The sequence below is a fragment of the Rousettus aegyptiacus genome, unplaced genomic scaffold (genome assembly GCF_014176215.1).
Source record: "Rousettus aegyptiacus isolate mRouAeg1 unplaced genomic scaffold, mRouAeg1.p scaffold_m13_p_4, whole genome shotgun sequence".
Taxonomy (NCBI): Eukaryota; Metazoa; Chordata; class Mammalia; order Chiroptera; family Pteropodidae; genus Rousettus; species Rousettus aegyptiacus.
This window is the reverse complement of record NW_023416307.1, coordinates 7,173,410-7,201,138: the sequence shown is the minus strand read 5'-3', so window position 1 is coordinate 7,201,138 and position 27,729 is coordinate 7,173,410. Positions and strand designations below refer to the sequence as shown.

The following is a 27,729-nucleotide window of genomic DNA, read 5'->3' as shown; positions in this document are numbered from 1 at the left end:
CCCCACCTGGCAAAACCATTTTATTTTTCATGGTTATCATCAGGACACGTTTTATGTTATTACGTGGTTTAATTAGGGCAAAAAGAAGTGTATTGAACATGTGTTTCGCAAGCTCTCTTTTCTTCTAGACTCTGGGTGTCTGTCCTTTGTCTCTGTCAGCCCTGTGAAAAGAGGCCCAGTGTCGAACTTTGCTGCGAGGAGGGGTGGGCCCAGGGGTGAGGGTGGGGGTGGGAGGAGAGGCTAGCAGAAGTGTGAGGAGAGGCTGATAAATGTGCCACTAGCCCTGGGTGAAGCAACAAGTTCCAGAAGTCTGAGAGAGAGGACAGTTTCTGCCCACACTAAAACAGAGGGATTGGAAAGTGAATCCTTTCATATCCACCAAGCATCCAATCGGTATGCGTAAATAGTTGTTAGGGGCCTCCCGAGGAAGACCATGTGGGAAGCGCTTCTCTTTTATGGCTTAGGGTTCCGAATGTTTACAATGTATGTTAGCGTGGAAACAGTTTCCATGATAGAAGTCGCTCTTAAGTTATCACCGCTCCACTGTCTGGAGATACGAGAGCGTAACGGGGAAAAGCTTGCACTGCCCTCATGGCTATGCAGAAGGCGATCTTCCAGCCGGTGTGCATTTCCCCCTGAACCAACCTAACCCAGGTCTCCTTGTTTTCATATTCTGTATTCGTTCCCTGGGCCTGCCCTAACAGAGTGCCACAAACGAGATGGCTTAAAACAGCAGAAACGCGTCGCCTCGCAGTTCTGGAGACTGGAAGTCCGACATCAAGGTGTCGCCGGGACCGAGCTCCCTGTGAAACCTGCAGTGGGACCCTCCCTTGCCTCTCTCTGGCCTCCGGTGGTGGTTTGCCAGCAGTCCTGGGTGCTTCTTGGCTTGAAGCTGCGGCGCTCCCATCTCTGCCTCTTTCACAGGCGGTCTCCCTGTGTCTTCTCTTCTTGTAAGGACACCAGCCCTGTCAGATTAAGGACCCTTCCTATCTCCTGTATGACCTCATCTTGCCTGAACTCATTACGTCTGCCCTGACTCTGTTTCCAAATTAGGTTCCATTCCGGGGTCCTGAGGGTTAGGACTCCAGTGTACCGTTTCGAGGGGGCGCAGCCCGACCCCTCACCCACCGCGCGCCTCATTCGCGGCCTCCCGCCACGACCCGCTGTGCCGCCCCGTGCCCCTCTTTGTCCTTCCCTACGATTCCTTCCCTGAATCTTGGTGTCGTCTCATTTCCTCAGCTCCTGTCGTTTTTTTTTTTTTTTTTTGCCGCCCCTGGGAGTTCCGCCTCCGAGTCGCCTTTTGATTTTATCTCCCGCTGAGCAGTCCCTTGGCCACGTTTTGGTTTCGTTCTCATTAATTTCCCCCGTTCCCAGTTTCTCACGGCCGTCATTCTCCTAGCCTTCTAGAAACGCACTCTAATCATGCTGCAGCCCAGCTAAAAAAACAAAAAACAAAAAACAAAAAACCTTGATTGGTTGGTTCCCTTAGTCCCTACAGAGAAAATTCCACATTCCATCCGCTGTGTTCAGGGCCCTGTGTGATCCGGCCCCAGGGTGTGTTCTGCTTTCTCTCCCACCACCACTCGCGTCGGCCCCCGGGTCCGTGGGTTCTCTGCCCTGTGAGTGTCCTTTGTGGGGGCCTGCGGGGGTGCCTCTGCTCCCTGCCGGCGCCTCCTGCAGGCCCCCCTTTTCTAGCCCTGCTGCAATGCCCCGTTCTGCCCGGAAGCCTGCCCTGATCGCCTCTCACACTTCACGTGGCATCGTGGGCCTTAGTGAGAGTACGTCAGCTTCCTCGTCAGTTTGCGGGGTCATCTAGGGTAGAGCTAAGCTTTAGCTGTTTTAAAAAGATGCTCCTCGGTGCCCGTCCCGAGGTGTCGCAGATGGTGGGGCTGGGGACAGCTCGGCAGCACGCGCGGCTTCCTGCGGGAGCTCTGGCTGCACTCTGCCACGCTCCGGAGGCTTCCTCCTTGAGTCTGACTCTTGACCACCTCGCTCTGCAGAGCCCTGTGTGGTAGATACCCGGGTTAATCAGTGCTTCATCCAAACTCAGCCTCAGGCTCTTGAGGTTTATTTTTAACTTCCTGATGGACTGGATGGGGAGTGGTGGGAAAGAATTTCCCCGCGGTCTCAGGTCGGGCCAGATGCTGGTAGCGCCTGGGTTTAGTTTCCTGGGGCTGCCGTAACAAAGTAGTACCACAACCCGGGTGGCTTGGAGCACCAGAAGTTTGTCGTCTCACAGTCCTGGAGGCCAGAGGTCTGAAGGCTCTAGAGGAGGGTCTGTTCTGGGCCTCTCTACTGAGTTCTGGGAGTTTCTTGGCCTCGTGTGCATCTGTGTCCAAATGTCCCCTTTTCGTAAGGCCTGACAGTAGTATTGGATGAGGGGCCACCCTAGTGACTTTATCTTAACTAATTAATCACATCTGTAACGTGACCAGTTTCCAAAGGTCACATTCTGAGGCACTGAGGTCAGAACTTCAACATGAATTTTTTTTTGGGAAACACAGTCGAGCCTAGAACAATTAGTAAGCTCCGGGTCTCCCATAGAGCCTGGGGTATGCTGCTGGGGTGACTCGGGCCAAGCTCTGAAATTCGTACCTTCAGGGGCGGAGGAGTTGGTGGGGGGTGGCCATCTCCATTTGTACCGTTCCCCTCTAGTTTCTGGAAAAACAGTTTGGGGCCTGTATACCTGGCCGTTGATACCTTGCCAGCAGTGCTTGGCTGTCAAGGCCTGAGGCTGGCCTGGGGATGCAGGCAGTGGTCCGCCCTGCCCGTCCGGTCAGCGGGGATCGGTAGGCCCGCTGCGAGGGGGCTTTCGAGATCTCGGCGTTAGGGACCTAGCGTCGGTCACATCTCTGTGTAGCTAAGGTTTCAACTTGTAACTCACCCTTTTCTGTCTACACCACCCCACCATGCTGTCTTCTCCTGTTAACCAAATCCTGGGGGAAGCGGTGTCATCAAACTGCATCCTCTGGGCTGGGACAGACAGCGCAGGGTGTCTCGTCAGGCAGTGGAGGGATGTAGAGATTTGGAAACTATGCTTTTAACATGATCAATGTGGAAAGTAAGATAATCTGTTTTGTTTTGTTTTGTTTTTCTTGGTTACATTGAATTACCTGCTTTAGCTGTTTATAATAATCAAATAACCCACTTGGGCAGCCATGACAAGAAGCAGTTTAGCTGTGGGTTGAGGGTCAAATCCAGCCCGCACCATGCCTCACTCACCTGGGCAGCCTGTGAGCATGTTTCTCAATCTGCGTGAACCAAGTTTCCTTGCTCGTTAAAAGGGAGAGGAATGGGATCTTTTTCATCGAGTCATGGGAGTCGTACAACGTCTTGCTTGTCAAGTGCTTAACGAATGGGGCTGATTCCATCTGAGATTTATGTGGTTTGGTGACTGTGGCCCCACGAGTGTGTTTTTATTTGTGTTCACGCTACACAGTTGACAAAGAAATGGCAATTGTCCGGATAGCTCATTAATTTTATGTTTATAGGCAACTAAACTAGATAGTTCAGATCGTTCAATGGATCCCCAGCTGGTTTGGATATTTACATAGCTTAAGTTGCCCACATCGATTGATTGATTTATCTAGACCATGGAGACTCACGCCGAATTACAACATGAACTTTTAATACTGTTCGTACTATTAGTTAATCTTTTCTTTATGTCATGGTAAAAATGTGTTCAACCTAATGAGATTATCAGTACTGATCCACTTAAAAATATGATAATGATCAGAGTTGTTTTTTGTTTTTTTTTTTTTTTTTTGGTAGAGAGGGGAAGTAGGGTTTACAACCAGTTAGTCTTGCCTCCTATGAAGAACGCTATTAAAATCTTTCCAGCTCGATTTTGACGTAACAAAGCCTCATTAATTTCGATAGTAGAAATGGATAACTAGTGCTCGACTCAGATTCACAGTATGGGACCCAGTCGGATGGGAAATAATAAAATGAAAACAATGACTGTAATCACAGGTACCCCTCCTCCGAAAATAAAAAAAAGATATCTCAGAAGTTAAAATGTGTTTTTATAGTTAGTAATCATGTTCTTTTAAGTGGGAAACATAATTCTTTTTACTGGACTTTATGAATATTCAACTTGCTGTATGTGTATAACTCATATTGTCTCACTACGTTTTCGCCATTGGGATAGTAAAAAATTGTTTGCTGGATATTGAAAATAGTGTTGGATTGGAAATAACTTTAATTCTTGGCCAGACAGGGTAACTCATTCTTGCCAAAAAAAAAAAAAAAATTACCTTTACAGCAGGCAGTTGACTAAATGATGAGTAAAAAGTCTTTATTTAAAGAGAATTCTGAACATCAGTGTCCTGGGTAGGATCAGAATAATTGTGTTCCAGTCTGGGAATTGCTACATTGTCAGCACGACCCTGGGAAAGTCCCCAAACTGCTACTAAATACAATTTACCTCCTTCCATTAATGAAAGCGAAACGACCAACCCCGTCTTAAATGGTCACATTCCTGAAGAGGTTTTGCTAAGAAAATCGCGCTTTTGCAAGATGAGGAAGATTTTAGGGAAAATAAGAGAAATATTTTAAGTTAGTTTTTCTAAAGCATACTCAGGTCTTATCTAATGGGATGAAGAGTGTTGATTAAGGATAGTTTCTTTCTTTCTTTCTTTCTTTCTTTCTTTCTTTCTTTCTTTCTTTCTTTCTTTCTTTCTTTCTTTCTTTCTTTCCTTCCTTCCTTCCTTCCTTCCTTCCTTCCTTCCTTCCTTCCTTCCTTCCTTCCTTCCTTCCTTCCTTCCTTCCCTCCCTTTCTTTCTTTCAGCTGATTTGAGTAATGTTACTCTGAAGTCATGATACCATATAAGAAAACTAAACAATATCATTGGAAAAAATCGCCTCTTTGGAGGTGGGTGTGAATTTTTCACCTGATAATTGAAGTTACTGCAAGAGTTTTAAAGACTTCTTTGTGAAGGAGGGAGTCAAAAACAGTTCTTTTCTTCCTAGAACCCTTTTCCTGTAAGCTAAGTAATTAGTCACAGCTTTCTGTCCAGTGTTCACATCAGGACTATTCACCACGAAGGATTTATTGGCTTTTTAAGTTCAAATATTGAAACTCTGGCAGATCCCCAACATGGATGTGCTTCAGAAATCTTTTTGGGTCTGCTTTTGAGGCTCCTTCCTGTCTCTGTTTACTTTTTGCTGAACTTCAAATGGTTGAACAAATGATAAAGTGTAGAAAGCATATTTTATCTGCTGATTTCCTAAACTTTGTGCATCGCTAAAAGCAGGTTAAAAAAGGAAACCCGAGGTGACAAATGCATATAAAAAAGATGGCAGCCTCCTCTTCCAAAGATAAGCAGGAAGTAGATGTCCAAAATTAAGACGCAAAGATATGTTTATTTGTAGAAAAGTTAATAACTTAAAGTGGTAAGTTATGACTTAAAGTCGTAAGTTATTAACTTTCTACTGAAATTTATAAGCAGGGAAACAGGTGACAGAGGTAAAAAGAAACCCAAAGCACTGTGATTCTTGGAGCTGAGGTTACTCAAGTCACAGCGCTTACACGTGGGAGTGTTAGCAAGTCTCCTTTAAATTCCTCATTTTCTTATTACTAAAATTTGTGAGAAGTTTTACTAGGTGCGATAGGATAAGTTATGTTTTCCCCAAATTCCTGTGTTGAAGTCCTAACCCCTAGTAGCTCAGAATGTGACTATATTTGGAGACGGGGGTCTTTAAACGGGTAATTAAATTTAAACAAGGTCACTAGGGTGGGTCCTGATCCAATCTGACTGGTGTCCTTATAAGGAGAAGAAATTAGGACAGGGACCTGCACAGAGGGAATACCACGTGAGGACCTGTGAGGACACACAGGTCGAGGGTGGCCATCTGCAAGTCAGAGAGAGAGAGGCATCAGAGGAAACCAGCCCAGCTGACACCTAGCAGCCTCCAGGACTCCAAGAAAATAAATTTCTGTCGTCACAGCCACCCAGCCTGTGGTACTTTGTCATGGCGGCCCTCGCAAAGTCATACATTGGCAGATATTAACTAAAACGATTGAAAAACAACTTGTGTTAAAAAAAAAAAAGATAAAGGAGTCAAGTGCTCGGTGTTATGATTTCACCAAGGCAACCTCCATTGCCGCCCCCACCTTGCGCACACGTGCGTGCAAACACGCGCACCCCTCCCACCGAGGTCCCTTGTTACCTGCTCGTGAATTCCTTGCCCCTCCTGAGAGCCATTATCTGCTGTCACTGGAGGCAGAGCATCCCCTGTTCCCAGTGAGCAGAAGGGGAGGCCCGGAGGATTTACGGTGTCGTCACAGGGTCACAAATTCCGCTTTCCTACAGACTGACAGCGTAAATGCACAGGTATAAATCAGAGTGGGGAACAGACCTGGCTTCCCCTTTCTGATGGACACCGGCACCCGGGCTAGCCCTGATGGTTAATGAGCGATGTAAGTGGAGAGGAGAAGGCCTGTGTGCAAGTGGCGTGGAGAAGCCGTCTGCAGGTGTTTATCGAGGACCTCGTGTGGAAGGGTCACCAGCATCCTGGGGGCAGGAGACGGGAGGGCCGGTAAGGGCTGCTGTGCTCAGTACACAACTATAATTTCAACCCCTTTCCTGGGACCACCAGTCTCTCCCTCCTTTGGCCTTTGCCCTCTGGAGTGGAGGAGGGTGGTGAACTCTTGATCCACCGTGAGCAGCTCATCCCTTCTCTTTGGAGGTCTCCATGACACCCCCCCCCCTTTCCTGTAGTACTGACTTTCTTTCTTATTCCCCATTAGCATCGTCTGCATATATCAGTTATATTCTTATTTCAGTATATTGTGACTATTGGTTTTTTATTTTTAATGAACGGTCACTACGTGTTAAATACTTTAGGTGATGGACCTTGGCCACCATTATTGATTGCTCTGCTTTACTGATGAACAACCAATCTGGGGATTACTGAGGTTGAGTTTCTTGCCTGGGATTTCTCAGTTCTGGGGTTCTGAGTTTGGCCGGGTTCCCAAACGCATGATCTCATTCTCACTGCAGCTTTGTGGGATTGGTAATCTTGTGCACAGTTTGCAGATGAGAAAATAGAGCATTCCTTCCTTCCCTCCCTTCCTCCCTCTCTTTCTTCACTAGACTTTTTTTTTGTTAAGTGCTCCATTTCAGGCATTGTGCTGGGTCCTGGGCTCAGATGGTAAGGGACTTAACCAAAGACAAGGAGCCACGATTGCACTGTCAACACCGACCAGTTGTCACATGTGAATGTTGAACACTGGAGACGTGTTGGGTTTACATCGAGATGTGCTGTTAAGTATAAAATACACACTAGACTGCCCGTAGTATGAATAAAAGAATGTACAATATCTGGTTAAGAATAATTCACAGTAGCCAACTTATGGCAGCAACCTAAATGCCTATTGATAGATGGATGGATATATCATATAGACATATAAAATTTATGAAATACATAATTTATGTTCTATTTAGGGTATCAAACAGACTATTATTCGGCCATGAGAAAGAAGGAAGTCCTGCCATTTGTGACAGTATGGGTGAGCCTGGAGAACATTACGCTAAGTGAAATGAGGCAAACACAGAAAGACAAATATCACATGATCTCCGTCATATGTGGAATTAAAAAAAAAAAAAGCCAAGCTCATGGTAACAAGGGTAGAAGAAAGGGTTATCAGAGGCTGGGGTGTGGGGAAAAAGGGGAAATGAATAAAATAAAGAAAGCAAAATTGCACGGCCGTTGCCAGGGCCCAGGGGGAGGGAGTCACGGGGGGTTATTATTTAATGGGTACAGAGCTTCAGTGCTGCAGGATGAGCAGCGTTTTGGAGCCGGCGGTGGTGACGGCTGCACGGCAGCGTGGCTGTAGTCGGTGCCGCCAAACCGTGGACTTCATTATGGTCGATTAATGTTCGGTGTCTTTTTTCAAATCAAAAATTAAAAAAAGGAAAAAGGAACCAACAAAAACTTATTTAAGGACTATTCGTTTCGCTGTGACTATTATGAGTAAAAACAGTTAAAGAACGAGAACTTTGATTGAAAGCAATCGGGGTAAACGCACGTTGATAGAATGTAAGCTAGTCACAATACGGCTTTGTTTAAATGAAGCGGGGAGGAGGTACGGTCAGGGGGGTTGGTGCCAGACAATGAAGGATTTTTAATTTCTCATCAAGGAATTGTTTCTTTTAAAGATTTCTGAGCACAGAACATAATGGATGCCATCCTTGGCAAGGAAGCCCTGGCAAAGGAGGGAACTCAGGTGGAGAAGGGAGCAGTGGGGAGACTTGGGGGAGCCCTGGGCAGCCCTTAGGGGGCTGGCCAGTAGCAGTGCGGGTGCTGAGGAAGGAAGGAACCTTCCGGAAGAGACTGGTTAGCAGTTGGGGATGGTGATGGCCTCCGGGTAGGACGAGAGATTGTCTTAGAGGAGGAATGGTGACCAGTGTGATCATGGAGAGGGTGGGTTGGGGTGGTCGGGGTGCAGGCTGTCCATGTGGGGTGTCCACTGAGCAGAGGGGAAGTTGCTGTTCTCAGCATGTTGACAATGATGGCTGGTGAGGGCCAGGGCTAGTCATGTATAACCAACCCGTTATCTCGTGGAGTCCGTGGATCTTTTAGATGATACCATTTGAGGCTTCCTTCTATGGTTCCCGAGTTATATTCTGGTTAATTAAAAATGGGTCCAAATTGGAAGAGAACTAGATCAGTCAGAGGCTGCTGGGGAATCAGAGGTGGAGGGTATTTGAGACAATTGGGCATTCATTTTTTAACCAATATATTTATTGAGTCAATGTATTTGATGTTTCAGAAGCCGAGCATTGTGGGAAGACTGATATGAATTAATTACCCCTGGTCTCAAAACACTTGTAATCTGCTACTGAGCTGGGGCCTTTTTGACTCTTTTCCAAAACCAAAGAGAAGATTCTAGCATTGCCTTTTTAAAATTTGTACCTCATCTCCCCTTTAGATTCCTGGATTTTGGTAAATTTGTACTGAGCAGGAAATTTGGGGTTCGTTTTATCCTTGTGGATAAGAAATACGTTTTGACGAGGAAGGAAGCATGCTCATTCTCACTAAGTAGATGGGTTTCGGTGGGAATTCCAACAGCTGCACGGTGGCCGCCCTTGTAGGTGCGAGCTGGTAGATCTACTTTGCTATCTCAAAGTTCTCCGTATTGCATTTTTCTTCCTTTGTAGGAACCAGTTCCAGGCTTTTCACCAGCAGGATGTTTCCAGCATGTCAGGACATGATTTGCTTTCGGAATTGGAGCTAGATTCAGGGCACAGACGATCCCAGTGACTGTGGCTTCAGAGCTCCGTGGAGCAGGCATGAGAGGGTCTCCCAGCCCTTCGCCAGCTGACTTTGTTTTTCCCTTTGGGGTAGAGTTGAGCGCTTTTGCCTTCGCTCAGCACTGGTTTCTAGTGTGGTCGCCACCATCAGTCCTAATGAGCTCTGCTGTTTAAACTGGGGGAGGAAACTTTTCCCCCTCATTTACAAAAAGACAGATTTTAACACGGAGCAGCAGGAGGGTGGCCAGCAGTGAGCCAGGGGTCAGAAGCTGTCTCCTGTGCTACATAAATAGCAGCAATTAATGGGCCCCTATAAAAGACAGCGGTGTGTATTCGGTGTCTAGCATCAACCGTCTGTGAATCGGAACCACCCTGAAATTAATTATAAAGCCAGCAGAAGGATATTTTCTGTGTCCTGTTAAATAAGTGTCTTCCACACAGGAGCACATTCCACTCGGATGCTTCGCGTGCATTTACACACACCATTTCCTGGAAGAAGGCGTGAAACTGATTTATTTTCGAACCTTCCCACTGGGTCATGCTAATCACCACAGTTTTCAACTCTTTCACACCAAATTGAGGCTTGGGTTTGTGGCCCGGAGCCTCCAAGACCTTGGTCCCTGTCATTTTCTTCATGACTTTTTGGGGCATCCTCCCTAGCTCACCCCTGCTCAATTCATTTCATCCAGCCTGGTCTCCCAGATTTTATTGTTATGATGTGATTTACAAAGTGAGCCGGTCTGTCATCGCTACCGACTTTCATGAAGGTTCTGCATGAGTTTGCCAGGGCTGCCTTGACAAAATACCATACACTGGGTATTTTGACACAGGCTGAAACAACAGAAATTTGTTTTCTCACAGTTCTGGAGGCGGGAAGCCCGAGATCAAGGTGTTGGAAAGTTTGGTTTCTCCCGAGGCCTCTCACCTTGGCTTGCAGATGGCCGCCTTCTCACTGTGTCCCCACAGGGCTGTTCCTGTCCTATTGGATTAGAGACCCATTCCCTATTTTCTCATTTATCCGTAATTACTTCTTTAAGGGCCCTATCTTTAAATAGTCACATTGGGGGTTCGGTCTTCAACATAAGAGTTTGGTGGTGGTGGGGGGGGTGGGACAGAGGGAGACACACACAATTTAGTTGATAACAGATTCGAATATAGTTAACACAGTCTTTTCCTTTCAACTGCACTTGGATTCATTCATTCATTGATCCATTCATTCATTCAAGGACTATTTGTTGAGAGCTGTCCACGTGCCAGAGACTGTCGTGAACACTTATAGTGTGATAGCGAAGAAGGCGAAGGACCGTCCCCTCCCTTCTGGAGTTTCCGTGGGTCAGACGGGTTTCACACTCAGTTAATGAGTTCTGTAGGATCTAAGATGAGTGATGAGTGCCACAGGGAAAATAGACTGGGGTGAGGAGGTTGTGAGTGCCAGGCGGGTGTAGCTATAAACAGGTGGGTCAGGGAGCCTCTCCGACAGGTGAGGTTTCAGCAAAGCCCTGGAGGCGAGGGCATGAGCCTGCAGCCAAGGCCGCGCAGTGGGAAGACGGGGAAGGAGGCCAGAGGGAGATGAGGTCAGAGAGCGACGGGCCTGTGGGCATCGCCAAGAGTTTGGCTCTTTGTCCAGGAGAAACTGGATTCTGGGCGCGTTTGACTGGTACTCGTTTCTGGGGAACATTCCTGTCCCCCTAGATTGGCTGCTCTGGAGGGGGCGACTGATGGTTCAGACAAATTTGGGAGGGAAAAAGGGCTCTCATCAGGGGCACAGCCCAGAATTAGGTGTTGGGGTGAGGGGGACTTCGGGTGGCATGAGGGGTGGCTGGTGGAGAACGAGGCCTCTCCTGTGATGGAACACTGGGGTCCCCAAGCGACATGTGTCCATGCTGGCCATGGCCGTCTCTCCAGCACCCCTTCTCCCAGCTCTCAGCCAGGCTCTCAGGAAGCCAGACGCTGCTTTCTGCAGCAGGATGGAGGGTTCCAGTCCGCATGCGATGAGCAGGGGACAACGAACGGTCCACCGCCTTCAGCTTGGCAGTGATCCTAAATTTCTCTCTCTGCTCCCACTCACTCAGAGAGGGTCACCTGCAATGTCCTTTGCTCAGTGGTGTCCTCTTATCTATTTCCTAGCCTGAGCATTTAGTGTCTGGCTTCTGTCCAGTCCAAAGCGGATCCTACAAGGCGGCTGTGTACCTGGGGAGGCCTGTAGCCATCCACCTCTCCTCCCTTCCTCTCTTCTTCCTTCCGTCGCCTGTACATCCATTGTCTGTGCCATTCGTCCAGGACACGGTCGTCGAGCCCCTTCTCCATTCCTGACGCTGTGCTAGACACAGGGCTTGCAGGGGTGAGCCACCATTAAAGTGACAGGGGGCCCTGGTGTCAGCAGGGCGGGTTCTAGGAGAGTGTCTAAGAGAAGCATGAGGTTTGACAAAGGGTGAGAAGGATCCAGCAGGGTCACTCACACAGTCTGGGAAGAGGGCTTAGAGGCGGGAGAATGTGCCGTGAGTGAGGGCTGGGCTGTGTAACCCAGTGGAAAAACGGAACCGAGTGGGGGGCTTGTGAGTGCCATGTGGGGGTGGAGGGCGGGGTGCAGGTGGCCTTGGGCTGGCCAGGGAAGCCTCTGTGAGGAGGTGACGTTTCTCAAAGGGGGCTTCTGCATCTTTGCGTCACAATCATGCACGAGCTGAAACCGTGTCTAAAGGCGGCATTGCGTTTTATAAATTTAATGGTTGAAGGGAAGGACTTTGCTGTGCCTGCATCGTAGCTGAGGAAGGGGAGGAGGGCTCCAGTGGTCAGACGTACCCACGGCAGGAGGAGAGATGACCAAGAGCTCACCGTACTGACCGCCCGTAGCAGACTGGTTGGGTTTTCCGTTCATTCACTCATTCATTCATTCATTCTTCATTCATTCATTCCCTCTCTCACTTGTTCTCAACGAGCCAAGCACAGTGGGACAAGCGAGGAGGCCAGATACAGCCCCTGCCCTCCTGGAACTTTCAGTGGAGGGCGAGGCAAGCAGTGAAGAGCTGAGTGATGGGTGTGACAGCCGGGGAAGTGCAGGGTGGCCTGAGCCCGGCAGGAGTGGAGAAGCAAACCGTCATCTGAGGCCTGAGATATGAGGGGCAGTTTGGTTACCTAAGAGCTCTGTGTGGGAGGGAATTCCAGGCAGGGGTGGGTGGGGGCAGGAGGCAGGAGGTGGGGGGAGGGGAGGGCGGTGAGTGAGCAGCAAGGGGGATGCGGGGTGGGGACGGCATGGGGAGATCTTAGGGGTGGAGGTGACGGGCCCTGGTGATCGATTAGGTGTGGGACTAGGGGTGGGGTAGGTGGAGGACACGCAGTCGGGGTTCGGGCTACCTGTGAAGGGAGGCGCTATAGGTTGAGCTGGGGAGCCCCAGAGGGGAGCAGAGGGAGGCGAGGGGTTTGAGGGCGCCATGGATCATTCAGGTGGAGACGTCCGCAGGCACGAATGTCATTGCTCAGGAGAGAAGCGTGAGCAGGATGTAGGTGTTGGGACTCATTAGCATACGGATGCTCGTATGAGTCATGGAAGCGGAGGAGATGGACAGACAGTACGTCCCTAATGTACAGAGGGGCAGGAGAGATGTGAGTTCCTGGACTGGACGGTGAGGAGGGCAGCAGGGACCCTGGGGGAGACTTCCGGCAGTGGTCGGGGTAGGAGCCGGTTGCAGGGATGAGGGGAAGGGGGGGTGGGGCACCCCGGCTTCTGTTTCTAGCCACTCTTTTTGCACAAAACAGTCAAATCCTAATGGTGAACATTTTTTGAAGGCTTCCACGAATGCTTCTGGTGCTTACCACCCTTCCTGGGATTCCTCATTCATTTCTCCACCATCTCTGTGCGGTGGCTTTATTAGCCCATTTTTTTAAAGTGAGGGAACTAAAGGTTAGAGAGGTCCAAGCAGCCAAGTGCAGAGACAGGGGTTGGGGTCGAGGTGCTGGGCCTCGGCTCCATGCTGTGCTCTCTGTGCGCAACTGGAGTGAGGTCAGCAAGGGCTGACCCCAGCCCTCGGCGAGAGGACATTCATCAGCTCTTGATTCTTACTTAACATGTTCGCTCTCCTGCAGGAAGAAGGGGCCCCGCAGAATTGTCTGATGCTCAGATGGTCTATTAGTCTGGTCTGGCAGCCATGACAAAAGCCTGCAGACTGCGGGGCTCAAACAACAGACATTTGTTTTCTCATAGTTACGGAGACGGGGTGTCCAACGAGGCGCCTGTAGGATTGGTTTCCAGTGAGGCCTTTCTCCTTGGTTCGTAGATGGGCATCCTCTTGCTGGGTCCCCCCACATGGCCTTTCCTCTGCTTGTGTGGAGGGAGAGATCTCTGGTGTCTCCTCTTATATGGAAGGTTAAGGGCCTCACTCTTAGGACCTCATTTAACCTTAATTACTTCCTCAGGGCCTTATCTCCAAATAGAGTTACACTGGGGGTTAGGACTTCAACATATGAATTTGAGGGGGATACAGTTCAGCCTATAACAGATGGTAATCTTGAACCCCTATAAAGAACCCTCATTATCCTCACAAATGGGCTTGAAGATCCACATCTTTTTCAGAATGTACACTTGGCGGGCAGAATAGTATGGAGTATGTTTTAGGTGCCTAATAAACGTTTGCCGAAGAAGAAAAGGTTCATTTGAGTTTAACATACAGTAGTCATTAAGAAATGGAAGTGTTCTGGAAAGAGCTCTTTTTGGCTAATTTCCATGTAAAAAGAACATTCCGTCGATCAGGGCCCACTATTCCCTGGGCATTCCGATTCTTTCAAACATTACGGCGTAAAATCGCTTTGATTAAAGGAAGACTATGAACTTTCGAAAACACAGCACATGTTGTATAATGGGTAAAACATGTAAGTATGTTTTGTGACATTAAAGAGTCGTCTCTTGGATCAGTATTTTTCCTTCTCTCAGTTGTATGGAAAATCCATTTTACATCTGCCGTTTCATTTTGGAGTTTGGATTCATCAACCATTCTCGATGTGTTTCAGAGTAATGAATTTTAAAGGCGGTGAAGGGTGACCCCCGATGAAGGGATGAATTTTAAATCCCGTTAACTCTGATCCTATGTACACAATCTTGACTAAGTCAATATTTAAAGAAGATGAGAGACTAGACTGATATTAAGCCACCGCCTTCGGATTTAAAAGCAACTCTATTCCAGAGAGTTCGAAACACTGAAATGTGGTTCAGGCTTCTTTTTTTCATATGCTACAACTTATGCAGGTCAAGGAAATGCACATTTTTTTTTCTCTTGGCTGAACTAAGCTCGAATGCTTTTTCACCCTTTCTGTAAGTTGGTTCTGTGATAGTAAAATGCTAATGATAATACAGATAATAAGAGTCAGTTTAAGGAGCACTAAGCTATGAGCCAGACATCATGTGAGTGCTTTACCTACCTTATCTTTGATACCATTGGTTTACGGAAGTGACTGGGGCCATGTGCTTGTGTGCATTCTTCACGCGAAGTCCAATTTTATGTTATAATTTTTTTTCTCCTAATGCATAACAGGGTCCATTAAGCATAAACTTCTTTCTGCCAGTGACCCCTCTCTCGATCAAGTGGGACCTCTAGCTTTGGCTGCTCCTCATTTCCCATGTTGGGGGGCGGTGCAGACACATCTACCTCTTCCTCTCCTTCCTCGGGGTCTCGGCGCCTGCAGTCACCCCTTTCCTGCGCTCCCATAGCTGACACTGGTCATCTTGGATCTGCCTTTTTTTTTTTTTTTTTTTTTTAGCAGGAAGAGTCTTGGGGGATTTCCTTCGCTTTCTTACGAGCTTAGCTATTTAAAAGTTAGTTTGCTGATTTTATCCATCACGAGTGGGCGTTTTTTTTTGGAGGGTGTGGAGGATGTAGGGGTGGTGGTGAAGAAGAGGGTGGAGTTGTCATATTGGTAGAAATGCAATTTCTTAATTAACAAGAGAGATCGATGAAGTACTCGATGGAGCTGTGATCATCTTTACACATTGCCCATTGCCTGGGAGATATGGGAGCAATTTTGGGAGGCTTTGCAACTTGGATCTGTTGAAGAGCTGGAGTCTTTGTTTTATTGACTTTTCACGGCACGATTGTGTTTCGATGTGCTCGGGATGACATCTGGGCTTAGTCCCTTGTTACTCCCTCCCTCAACACACTCGAGGACCAGGTCTTCCGGTCTGGGTCTGGGGCGTGGTCCTCAGCGAGTCTGTGCAGCCTTCATTTTAAAACTCTTTAAAATCCTCCTGACTTCAAGCAGTTGATCTTTTCAACGAGAGACCCATCTTCGTCCCAGGCTTGACCCTCGTAGAATCATTGCCCGCACATCTCTGATTACTGTCAAAATGAATCAGATGCCTCCTTTTGCTGGGTGATCTTTGCCTTTTCCTTAATCTTGCCTCAGTGTTTCCCATTTCGGTTGCTATGGACGAAGTTGATTAAACAATTTTGTGTAATGAAGAATGGCATTCCTTTTTCAAGTATTCCCAATGCGGCGCTCGTACGTTTAGAGGATGAATGAAAAGCAGCCTGTTGAAAAGCTGGTGTTTCAGCATGGAAATGGGCTTAATAGGAAACCTTCGAGTGAGCGCTTCCGAGGGCAGGGTGTTCATGGAGGGACCCTCAGAACCAGAAGCACTCGGGAACAAAAACGGCAAGTGTGGTGGGCGCACACTGGGTGTGTTAGCCTCCTGTGGCTGCTGTCACAAATTACTACACACGTGGTGGCTTAAAACAACGGAAATTTATTGTCTCACAGTCTGGAGGCCAGGAGTCTAAAACCCATGTCATCGGACCAAAATCAAGGTGTTGCCGAGGCCGCGTTCCCAGCGATGGCTCCAGGGGGCATCGTCCTTGCTCTCTGCCGGCTCCCGATGGCTGTGGCATTCCTCGGCTTATGGCCTGTCACGGCCGTCTCTGCCTCATTTTCACAGCCTTTCCCTCTGTGTATCTGTGCGAACTCTTTCTCTGCCTCTGTTTTTTTTAGGGACACTTGTGACATGGATAACGCAGGTTAATCTCATCTTAGAATCCTTTACTTTTTCCAAATGAGGTCACATCCACACAGCCCAGAGATTAGGATTTAATGTCTTTGGGTGGCTGTTGCATAACCTACTACAGGCAATGAGAGAGCTAACTAAATTATCCTCACAGTAATTGTGTGCCGTTAAAAAGGGAGATCGTATTCCTGCTAGGCTTTCCGATTATTGTTTATTCATAGGGCTTGAAAGAGTTTCATTGCCAAAGGGTGTAATTTTTAAAACATTGTAACACGGACTCCAGCAAAGACAGAATCTAATTGTGCTCTTCAGCATCGATCTTTCTCCCACCCCACGAGATGATGGATGAGTGTGTGTGTGTGTCTTTGGGGTTATGAATGAGTACTGTCTTAAGAAGCTTTGAGTCTAGCGTCTACTGAACTAGTTGGGGCCAAACTACAGCAAGAGTGTACCTGTAACTTCTGTGGGCAGGTAGCACCAGCCTTGGGTTGAACTATGCGGTGATGGATATTAACTCTAACTTATTGCGATAATCATTTTGAAATATGCAATATATCTCAATTAAAAAAAAAAAAAGACAGCTTTCCAGAAGAGAGAGCAAAGTAAGCTGTTTACAGCTATTTTTGCTTCAATGGTAAAAAAAAAAAAAAGTTCAGTGATTTGCTCAGTAATCTGTTGGTTGCATTGTTTATAAAGTATGGTGTGTGTTGAAGACGGGAGCGGTCCCTGAGTTGAAGGATGAGTGGCTTAAATGGTATCGCGGTAAGTGAGGAAGGAGAGGTAAAGGGACTCACTCTCTAGAAGGGGATAGGACTTGAGTTAGCATCTGAAGGTTGGGGGTGGGCATCGGAGGCCTGTGACTGGGTGATGAGGGTGGTGTGAGTATGAGCTTGGAGAGCAACTCAGCGTGTGCTCTGGGAGAGTGAGGAGCCAAAGGTCAGGGCCGGACGGTGGCGGGGCTGCTGGTGGTGCTGGTGGAGATGCTCGAGTGCTGGACTGAGTGTGGACCTTGCCCTGTAGGTCGGCAGGCACCCCTGAAGAGCTTTACGCAGGAAATCAGAGTTCCAGACCCATTGTTTTCGAGGCAGGATGAGCATCAGGGATGGGATGTAGGACATGGATGCAATAGTCCAGGCTAGTGGTGGCCAGACTTTTATTCTTCTTCTTTTTTAAAAAATCACAATCCTATGTCAAGAAAATAGCATTTGAGTCCCTTACTGCAATACGTATGTATCATCTATATCTGTCTATCATTGATTAAGCATTTATCTATTGACCCATATCATACTTCTGTATTAATAGATATTAGCGTGTCATAAAAACAGTTACAACAAATACTTACCAAAAAAGGAAATAAGTGGAAACGGAAGGCCTGCCATTTTCGTCCTGCACCTAGGTGGTGTGGTAGCCTTGTATAAGAATGTCCCTCGGTTGCCCGAGTCTCACTTGGAGGCAGTGTTTCTGGATGCTGGGAGGCAAGGTCCTAAAGGAAGCAGCCTGGGGGCGTCATGAATAGAGGGGGACGGGTGAGAGAGGCGGTTAGCAGAAGGAGTCCACAGGGCTGTCGTGGCCGGTCACATTAGAGAGAGGAGCGGCGATGTAAGGAAAGAAGAGGCCAACACAGTGGTGTGCTTTATTTAGGGCTTGGCGAGTGGACAGGCGACTGCCACCAAAGGAAAGGGGACAGCTGGGAAGGGGTACAGATTCGGGTGGCAAAGACAATTTCTCTTCCCTTCCATCTCTCCATCCTTCCCTCCGTTCTTCCCTTCCTCCTTCCCTCCCTCTATACAAGGCTGGAGGGTCCACGGTGGGGGAAGTAACCCGGGAGGGGCGTCCAGACAGAGGCTGGGTCCAGATAGAGGGCCTTCGTGGTAATTCCCTAGAGGAAAGAGGTCAACACCGGAGGCCAGAGGCAGCCTGGCCTGAGGGCCCGGTGCAGGGCAGAGAGAGGGCGGGGAGGAAGGTGGGGAACCGTGTCGTTGGGCATAGCATTCCCCAGCTCCCCAACCACACCCTGAAACGGAAGATGGGGGCCGCTTCGGCTGTTTCAGAAGTGGTGGCAGGGGATGGTGGCGAGGCCCCAGGGGGCGAGGAGACGCCCTTTGCTGGCGGGGCACTTGGTGTTTCGTCCCGTGAAGAACCGGGTTTGACACTGAGCCTTCTCTGAGCCTCCCAGATGGCCATTCAAGTTTGCTTTAAGTAAATCTCATTGTCTTCCTTAATAATTGAATCTTCTGATCTTTGCTGATGTTGAATTTTTTTCCCCCCCTCGATGCTCTCTTAGATAGCGTTGTTCTCCTGGTGCAGGAAGTAGCTGTGTGTTTCCCCAGGGTTTTTGTGAATTGTCGGAGAATAACCTTTGTCTGCACTGTCTGACGACAGCCGTGTTCTTGGTGTCTCCTTAGGTGGCCATAAAAGTCATTGACAAAAAGAGGGCCAAAAAAGACACCTATGTCACCAAAAACCTCCGGCGAGAGGGGCAGATCCAGCAGATGATCCGCCACCCTAACATCACCCAGCTCCTCGACATCTTAGAGACGGAAAACAGCTACTACCTGGTCATGGAGCTGTGTCCCGGGGGCAACCTGATGCACAAGATATACGAGAAGAAGAGGCTGGAGGAATCCGAAGCCCGCAGATACATCAGGCAGCTCATCTCCGCGGTGGAGCACCTGCACCGGGCAGGCGTGGTCCACAGGTAAGGGCAGAGCCACGCTGACCTTTGCGGCTCTGTGCCGAATGGGCGGCACCGTGCTTTAGCGTGCTCCAAGCAAGGCTGAAGCGCTGTGGCATGTTTTACTCCTACATCTTCGCTCCATGAGGTTGTCTTGTGAGTTGGGTTAATGCCAGTGTCGGGTTGCGAGAGTGGCGTCTGAAGGCAGAGCGTCTGGGCTTGTATCCTGGCCCCGCCCTTTAATTGCTCTGTGGCCCTTGCCACAATTACTTAACCACTCTGAACCTTGGTCTCTTCTTCTGTCAAATGGAAATGATGATACTTATTTTGTGGTTGGGGTGAAGGTTAACATAGAGACTGTGACGAATTAATGTATGGAAAGAACTTGGACCATGTTTAGTACACAATAAGGGCCACGTAAGTGTTGGTCGCTATTCTCATTATTGGCAACACGATGAGACCAGCCGCTCAGGGGCCTGAAAGAAGCATCAGTTTTAGGATGGAATGAGACCGTTTTTCAGCTAGTGCTAGGGATTGTGCTTTCATCGTATTTGCTATATTCTGTATGCTAGTTGCTCAATACCTGTTTTCTTCAATTAAATTGAATTATCATTTGAATTGTGAACTTGCCCTTGAAAGTGAAAGGTGTTCCCCATAAGCTAGAACAACCTTACACATAATTATGAAAATCAAACTTAAAAAAATTTTTTTTTTAAATTTGGAAAGCCTGTTCCCTCCTGTGGATGAGCTCCATAAGGAAAGCAACTGGACACAGCGTTTCTAGTAGTGTTATTGTTGGGGGTGGGTGTCTATTTTAGTGCTATTCCAGAATAAAATCAGAAAATAAAAATGCCCTTTTTTCCTCCCGAGAAAGTGTTGACCTCACCAATAAAAAGCATAGTTCTTCCTTCCTGAAATTATAATCAGTAATTACTCTGGGTTGTTTGAGAAAATTTAGGACTCATGTTTAATGGATTCTCATTTTAAAAAGCAAGATCAAGGCATAAAATATGTCGTGTGTGCATGTACAGACACATATATGTTTAACATTTTTTTAATTGAGAAATATAATTCAAATACCATAACACTCACCAGTTTTAAGTGTGCCATTCAATAGTTTTTAAAAAAATATATTTGCAGAGTTGCGCAACTATCACCACTGTCTAATTTTAGAATATTTTCATCGCCTCGGAAAGAAACCCCATATCCATTAGCAGGCCTTCTCCATTCTCCCCCCTCCCCAGCCCCGGACAGCCACTAATGTCCTTTCTATCTCTAAGGAATTGCCTGTTCTAGATATCCCATGTAAATAGAAACAAACAATATGTGTTCTTTTATGACTGACTTCTTTCTCTTAGTGTAATGCTTGCAGGATTCATTCCCGTTGTGGCATCTATTAGTACTTCATTCCTTTTCATGGCTGAATAGTATTCCACTGTGTGAGCGTACCACAATCGGTTTATCCAGTCATCCGTTGATGGACATTTGGGCGGTTTCCACCTCTGGGTTGTTGTGAACAGTGCCGCTATGAACATTCGTACACAAGTTTTAGTGTGAACATGTATTTTCACTTCGGAGAATTCCACTCTTAGCCATTGCTGTGTCATATGGTAAACTTATGTTTAACCCTTTTGAAGAAACGTATCTTTTTAAAAATTTAACTTCTCATGGTGCCTTTTATCTGTTTGGAAGCCATTCACACAGTCTGACTAGTGAAGGAAGCAGCTCTAGGCCTGTAAGGGATAGAAATTGTGGGCTTTCGGGGTGGAGAGGGGAATTTGCACACTAATGGGATTGGTGCCACAATGCTCTACCCTGTCATTCCTAAACCCAGGGACACTGTGGGGGTGGTCGTCTGAGCCAGCCTGAACCAGGCAGCATTCAGGCTGATCATTTCCTCAGTGAGGTGAGTGAACCTCTTCGTGGACATATTTTTAGTCGCACGCGTTGTCACGAAATCACGCTTCATTAGAAGTCTTTGAATTTCAGATCAGCAAGGAAGGGAACATTCAGAAATTTCAGGTGAATAACACTATTTTTGGCTCTTTCCAACAATAGCTTGTGTAGCCTGCTGTGTCATAACTCTGCCATTATCAGTAAAATGGTGGTCGTAAGTGTGCCTGGATCCCGTCTCTGTTTATTAGGATGACAAAGGCAGAAACCTCGTGGATGAATCAGCTCAGATTACTGACTCCACTGGTCACAGGGGAAAATAGAACTGAGGCTGAGCTTTCTGTGGGACTCAGGGTGTTATTATAAGCGTTTCATGCTTTCAAAAATTCACCGTGCAGAGCTTCGCGGGATTTTGAAGACAACAAAGGGAAAAGCGAGTGAACACTGGGCATTGCTCACTGGACTCTCCCGGAGGAAATTCTCCACAACCCTTTTAAAGTAATTTTAACAAAATCCTTTCCTTCTCAGTGCAATTACTGTCAGAATGTCACAGGAATGAATTTAATGTTTTGATAGCAAAGATGGTATACTTTTCCCGCTCTGATGTCTCGTATTGTGGCTTCTTCCTCTCTCCTCGGAAGGAAATCTAGTCACAAGCCCCGAATGGCAGAGACTCAGATCTTTGAAAGTTAGGGAGGTTTGGAATATAGGTATCGTTGAAGAGGAGTTCTTCGTTTTTCTCCCTAGGAATCACATTAATGAGTGTCACTTTACATGGAGGTGGGTGATTAGGTGCTTGAGACGCTGCATGAAAATGTTGGTTTGGAATATACCCATGGGTGGCTTTAACTGAACATCTTGCCTTTCAAAGGTTCAATACCACTAATTTGCAGCACACGTAATCTAGCTCAACGCTGGCATACTATTTACCATAGCCCTTTCCTACAGTGGAGAATTTTCACCTTGATGCTGCAAAGGTGGAATGAATTTCATAAATTATTTTCAAACGAGCGCGAGAGAGTACATAGCATTTCAGAGATGCACTGGAGTCTTTAGTGGGAAGATTTCTGAGTAAACAGATTGGATCATCCAAAAGGACTTAGGATGAATTTTGGTGGCTACGTGGTATGATTTAAAGGGCTTTTGATTACGTGTGTTAGAGGAGGCTTTAAAAACACAGTTTCTCCTTAGGCTGACAGTATATTGTTATATCTCATCAACTTGATGCTTAGCACAGCCCTCTTTCCTGTGATATTAAATCTATATATTTAGTTATCTACCCAGAACTATTTTAATATCATTTAAAGGAAGCACATCTTTAAAATCATGTAAACATTACAAGTAGAAAGGAAAAAAAAAAAAAGGAAACTAAACCTTCATAAAGCAGATTTCCTTAGCTGGCAGGGAACATTTTAAAGGACCTGCCATAGCTTTTGTGTTTTTGGTACAATAAGGCTGTTGTTAACTTTGACAAAAGTAGACTATGGCCTCAACTTCTTACTCCATTTCATGATTGCCTGAGATACTCCACATTTAAAATCTAGTGGTTTTTTTTTTCCTTTTTCTCAAACGTGTTCACCCAACAGGATGCTAAAATGCGATGATTTGCCTCTTGTATACAGAGCGTTGACTCTTAACATCGATCATCAAGAACGCTGATTCTGCTGATTCTGCTAATTTGAGATTCATCCCTTCATTCAAACTAACAAAGTCCAATCAAACCATACAGACAAAACATAACAAAGTAACATAATACCGCCATCCCTAAGCAGGAAGAGACAAGCCGTGGGGGCCCAGGACTAGGAGGGAGAGACACTCATGATCAAAGGGGGCTGGAGCCTGTGCTTGGATGCGCTGTTGACGCTGTGGCCTCAAGGGCATGACCTCATTCATTCACCAATACTGGGAAAGGGGCCCGTGCGCTCGGGAGGAATGCAGCGGAAGAGAGGGGGCCCTTCTTTGTTCTTGTGGGCCTGACGAGAAGCAGGCACAACGTGGACTCGGCGGGTATTAAGTTCTTTTAACTCGTGGGTTTTTGTGGTAAGGGGGGAAGGTGGGGGAGGCAGATGCCAGGGGAACACCTTCTGATCACATCCAGGGGCTGTTGGAGATGCCAGGGCCTTCCGCCGAGAGCGAGCCAGTATCTGGAAGCACTGGTTACATATCTATCAAAGATTTTGTGTTTAATTGGGTTTTTTAAAAAGATGGCGGAAATGTGAGATTTTACAAAGCTCGGTAGAGCTCAGCAGCTCTGTGGATTGGGGCGGACAGCGGTCAGCGGCAGTGATTCTGAGGCCGGACCTCCTGCATCTGCATGTCTGCTCGGCCTCTTAAACGCCTCATCAGGCAACACACGCAGGCTTTTGCGCCCGCTCTTCTCACGTCTACAAAACAGAAATGAGGGATTATCCACTTCATGTGATTGTCGGGAGGATTAAATGAATCTGTTCATGTAAATTGCTTAATACTGAGACTTTATAAGTACAGTAAGCCCTCAATGTCGTCATGTGTGGGTTTTGTGACTTTAAGCGAAACCACGTATAACGAAACCAGTTTTACCATAGGCTAATTGATATAAGCAAGAGTTAGGTTCCTACAATGTTCTAACGAAACGCCGTTGAACCAAATGACGTTATTCAAGGACCTGCTGTGCTGAGCACACGTCCGCTGTAATTATTATCACTGAGTCTATCCCATTTATTTTATACATGGGGGGCTGGCTGAGTTCTCTGTGCTCAAACCCTACAGCTAGCTGTTCTCTGCTTCTACTGCCCTTGCCATCTCTGACTGGCTGAATCCTACTCATCCTTCAGGTCCCAGCTCTAAGCTCACCTCCTCCAGGAGGCCCTCCGGGCTAAGCCCCCGATGATGGATGCCCACCTTCTACTTTGCTTTCCAAACCCTTTTCACATGATGACTTCTTTGATATGTCTTCTGCACAGGCCACAACCCAGCGCAGTGCCCAGCCCAGTGGGCACACAGTAAGACTGTGCAAGTGAAGACTTTGGGAAATCGAATGGCTATAGGTAGCGTCAGAATTAGCACTGAGGTAGAAGCTTTTGGGTAGCCAGTTCCATGTTCTTTCTGGAATAGTCCATGTTTTCCCTAGAATTTCAAGGGTCTTCCTTCATTGACTTAGTATCAGTTCGTTTATTTCTCAGGTAACCGTTTGTGGACTGGGCATCTTTTTTGGTGAATGAATGAGTCTTTCATTTGATAAACACAATTGGTTTCTGGAGCATTGTAGGACCTCAATGAAGGTTTCATTTCGAATAAATAAAATCAGTGTTTAACAAATTATTCTTGTGTTTTACCACATTACCCATGTTGTAAATAAATCAAAGATTAAAAAATCATTTGGTTTTAAATACAGTGCTTTTGAAGATAAAACCTAACCCCAAAAAACTCTTGTTTACTGCAAAATGCTGATTGTCTTGGGAGTTATTTGCTTTTCTTGAATGCAGTGTTCTCCGCTTATTACTAAAATCCATCTTGTGGCCATCTTCACGCTGCCCCCGCCCTCCACGCCCGCCCCCGCCTTGTATGAGTTTGGCCTGGCCCTGTCCCCTACTTATCTCTGACCTTTCTTTGGAGGGCTAATGCCCCCAATACTGTTTGCTTATCGCTATATTAATCATCCCTTTTAGGTCTTTCTGGAATCTCCCCCTTCTCTTGTCTCGGAATCTTTTAACTTTATTATCCTCACCTCTTATATATTAGCATTTGTTTAGCCGGGAGTGGCCCATAAAACACTTAGGCTTACATTTTCTCATTTCTTCCTGCTAATGGCCCTGCCAGGTAACCCGTCTTTTGAGGCCATTATTCAAAGAAGAATCTGAAGCAGAGAGTTTAAATGACTTGCCCAGGGCTGGTCCGCGGTGGAAAGGTCAGTTAGAGAAAACCGACCCCAGAGCCTGCCTTGTTTCACTTCCCAGACGGCCATGTTTTCTCACGTGAGTCTTTGCTTAGCTTCCCTGCCTGAGTCTTCATTGGCTCCTCCGAGTCTCACTCTGTCCTTTTGCCCCCTTCCTTGAATCCTGGTGGCCTCCACCTCCATTTTATGCCACTCGGCTCCTCACTTTCATTTTGGGTCTCAACCTTGAGTGGCTCTCCCAGGCCTAGGGTTTGTTAGAGGGCCGACCCTTGACCTTCACTGCTAGGCTGGGCATGCATGCCTTAGGGAGGCCTGGGAAGAAACCCTCTCCATCATTTCCATCCCGGTCTTCTGGATGGGGGTGTGTGCACATGCGCACACACACTCATACGTATGCGCATGTGTATACGCAGACACACGTGTGCTCTTCCATACAGGTGGGCACGGACGCAACACATCCACACACGTGCCCGCTCCTACTCATACACAGGTGCGTACACACACCCATATAAGTGTACACCCATGCTTCCCCCATATGCATGCATCTCCACATAGTTACACGTACATGAACGTGCACACACACACCCATGTGTGCTCATTCTCAAGTGTACACATGCACGGGCACGTGTGCGTGTGCACACGTGTGCACGCACACACGCGCACACACACACTCCCTCTCCGCACCTCTCCAGTACTGCTCTTGTCTGCCTCTTTGCTGTGCAGAGTCCACCAGTTGCTTCTCCTCCCCTCCCCAAATAGGCACCTTTATGTTTGTTATGGCAACAGGGTCCGCCCCCGCTGATTGGAGTTCTTGGTGGCCAGTCTCCAACCCTTAGAGGTTACCATCTTTAAAGACACGCAAGGACAGTGTGAGTGGGTGAGGAGTGCACTTGGTAGGTTTGTGGGTGAATCTTTAATGGTTAGCCATAGCCTGTTGGAGCTTGTTCTTTTGAAGTCGCCTAGAACAAAGAGCTGGTGATTAAGGCTCTCCTCTTTGGGTCCCCAGACGGTCTCTGACCCCCGCCCCCAAGCACAGTGGAGAGCACAGCCCAGCGTCTGGTCTGCGGGGGGCCTTGCTGAGCGTCCCACTGGGCAGTTCCTCCTGGAGCCGCCCGCCTGGCTACTAGACAAGGGGCCGGAAGCCTCAGTGCCTGTGCCCACGGTGGCCACTTCTCCCTGGGCTCCCTCCTCATGGCTATTCCTTTGTTCCCAAGACATGGGCTCCCTGCCACACCCCACCCCCTCATCCTGGAACCTGACCCAGCACCCCTCATACTACTAGAGTGTACCCCATTCTCTTTCTTACTTGCCTTTACCTCTCTTAGAAGCCCCTTTGGCCAAGGGAAATCCTGTTCACCCTCCACCCAAGGGCCATTGTCTTCTTCCTTTTCATTCTCAGTTATAAGTTCACCATGAACTTCCATTTGCCAGCCGCTCTCCATGCTGCGAGACCGTGCAGAAAGAGCTCTTACTTCTTTCTCCCCTCTGCAAAGTGACTGATCCAATCAAGGGGCATTGATGTGAAATCGAGCACTGCCTCCCTCATCATGTGCAAACAGGTCCGCTGTCAAAACCTTCCTTCCCATATGGCCAATAGGACACTTAACAGAGTCGAATATTTTGCTCTCGGGATCAGAGCTAGAGTAAACACCATGCTGCTCCATGGACCACATGTGAAACCCAAAGGAGATTTTCTGGTTAATAGAGGCCTACTAGTATTTTTTTTTTCCTTTTAATATACTAACACTGAAACTTTATGAGTATGTTCATCCTTTTTTGTTATTCAAGAAGTCGTTTCTCAGTTTTGTGGTACCTTGGCATCATTTTTGGCCTCTTTGGTCATTGCCGAGTGGCTGGGCGGAGGGTATGGGTGGCCCACTGTGCCAAATGGACCGTTAATTAGTTTTAGGTAGTTAAGGGTACTCCACTGCGAACAAACGCATCCTGAGTGAGGCACTCAGTTGTAGCCATTCCATTCCTAGTAAGTCATCTCTTAGGAAAGGGAAAAATGCCCCAAATCTACTTTTAAAAACTTAATAGGTTTACAGAAAAATGGTGCTGAAACTAGAGGATCATCCCTTCCCTCCCCCTTCCGCACATCGTTTTGGCTGTTATTGACAGCTCGTGATAGTGTAGTCCCTTTGTTAGGATCGAAGGACCAGTATTAATACATTGTTATTAAGCAAGGTACGCAGTTTACATTAGGGTTCGTATTAGGGTACGTGGTACATTAGGGTGCGCTTTGTATTGCGTATCCAATGGATTTTGAAAAATGCATGATGTCATTTAGCCACCATTACGGTATCATAAAGAACAATTTCACCACTGTAAGGAAAACTGGGCCCCGCTGATTTGTCCTCGCCTGCCTCCCGCAAGCTCTGGCAACCACCGGCCTTATATATTTATTTATTTTTTAGGCGAAGCGACCCTTGGTTGACCTCAAAGATTGCAAGGACCTTATCAACTTACAATCCCTTACTTTTTAATTTTTCAAATGCCTACAGCACCTGGTCTTCGTAGGTGGTCTCCTATCCAGGTATTCCCCAGGCCCGACCCTGCTTAGCTTCTGAGAACAGACGGGATCTGGCTCGTTCAGGGTGGCATGGCCATAGACCACTGACCTTTTTAATGTCTTTCTAGGTTTGCCTTTTCCAGAAGGTCGTACAATTGGAACACAGTACTTCACCTTCTCGGACCAACTTCTTTCACTTAGAAATGTGTTTAGGGTTTCTCTGTGGCTTTTCATGACTCAATAGCGCGTTTCTTCTTATTGCTGAATAATATTCTGCTCCCCAGATGTATCGAAGTCCGCGTATCCATTCACCCATCGAAGCCACCAACATCTTGGTTGCTTCTAAATTTTGGCGGTTATGAATAAAGTTGCTCTAAACATCTGTGTCCATAAATTTTCAGATTGTCTCGGTAAATAGGCAAAAGCTACTTTTAAAAAATATGATTTTTGTGCCTGTTTTCCTAGAAACGTTTCAAAGGACAAAGCAGGAGGTGGAAATAAACGAAGGCGAAAGAGGTCGGAGGTTCCTTTCAT

General features: G+C 47.2%; 1 protein-coding gene and 1 pseudogene across 1 annotated transcript in view; one reads left to right on the top strand and one right to left on the bottom strand.

The window, feature by feature from the left end:
* HUNK (hormonally up-regulated Neu-associated kinase) overlaps positions 1–27,729 on the top strand; it is a 97,349-nt gene that overhangs the window by 18,515 nt on the left and 51,105 nt on the right. The window contains exon 2 of the mRNA XM_016162329.2: positions 18,648–18,940. Coding sequence (XP_016017815.2) covers positions 18,648–18,940 — 293 coding nt within the window. The remainder of the gene's footprint in view (positions 1–18,647; positions 18,941–27,729) is intronic.
* Positions 27,179–27,297, bottom strand: LOC118602635 (annotated as a pseudogene).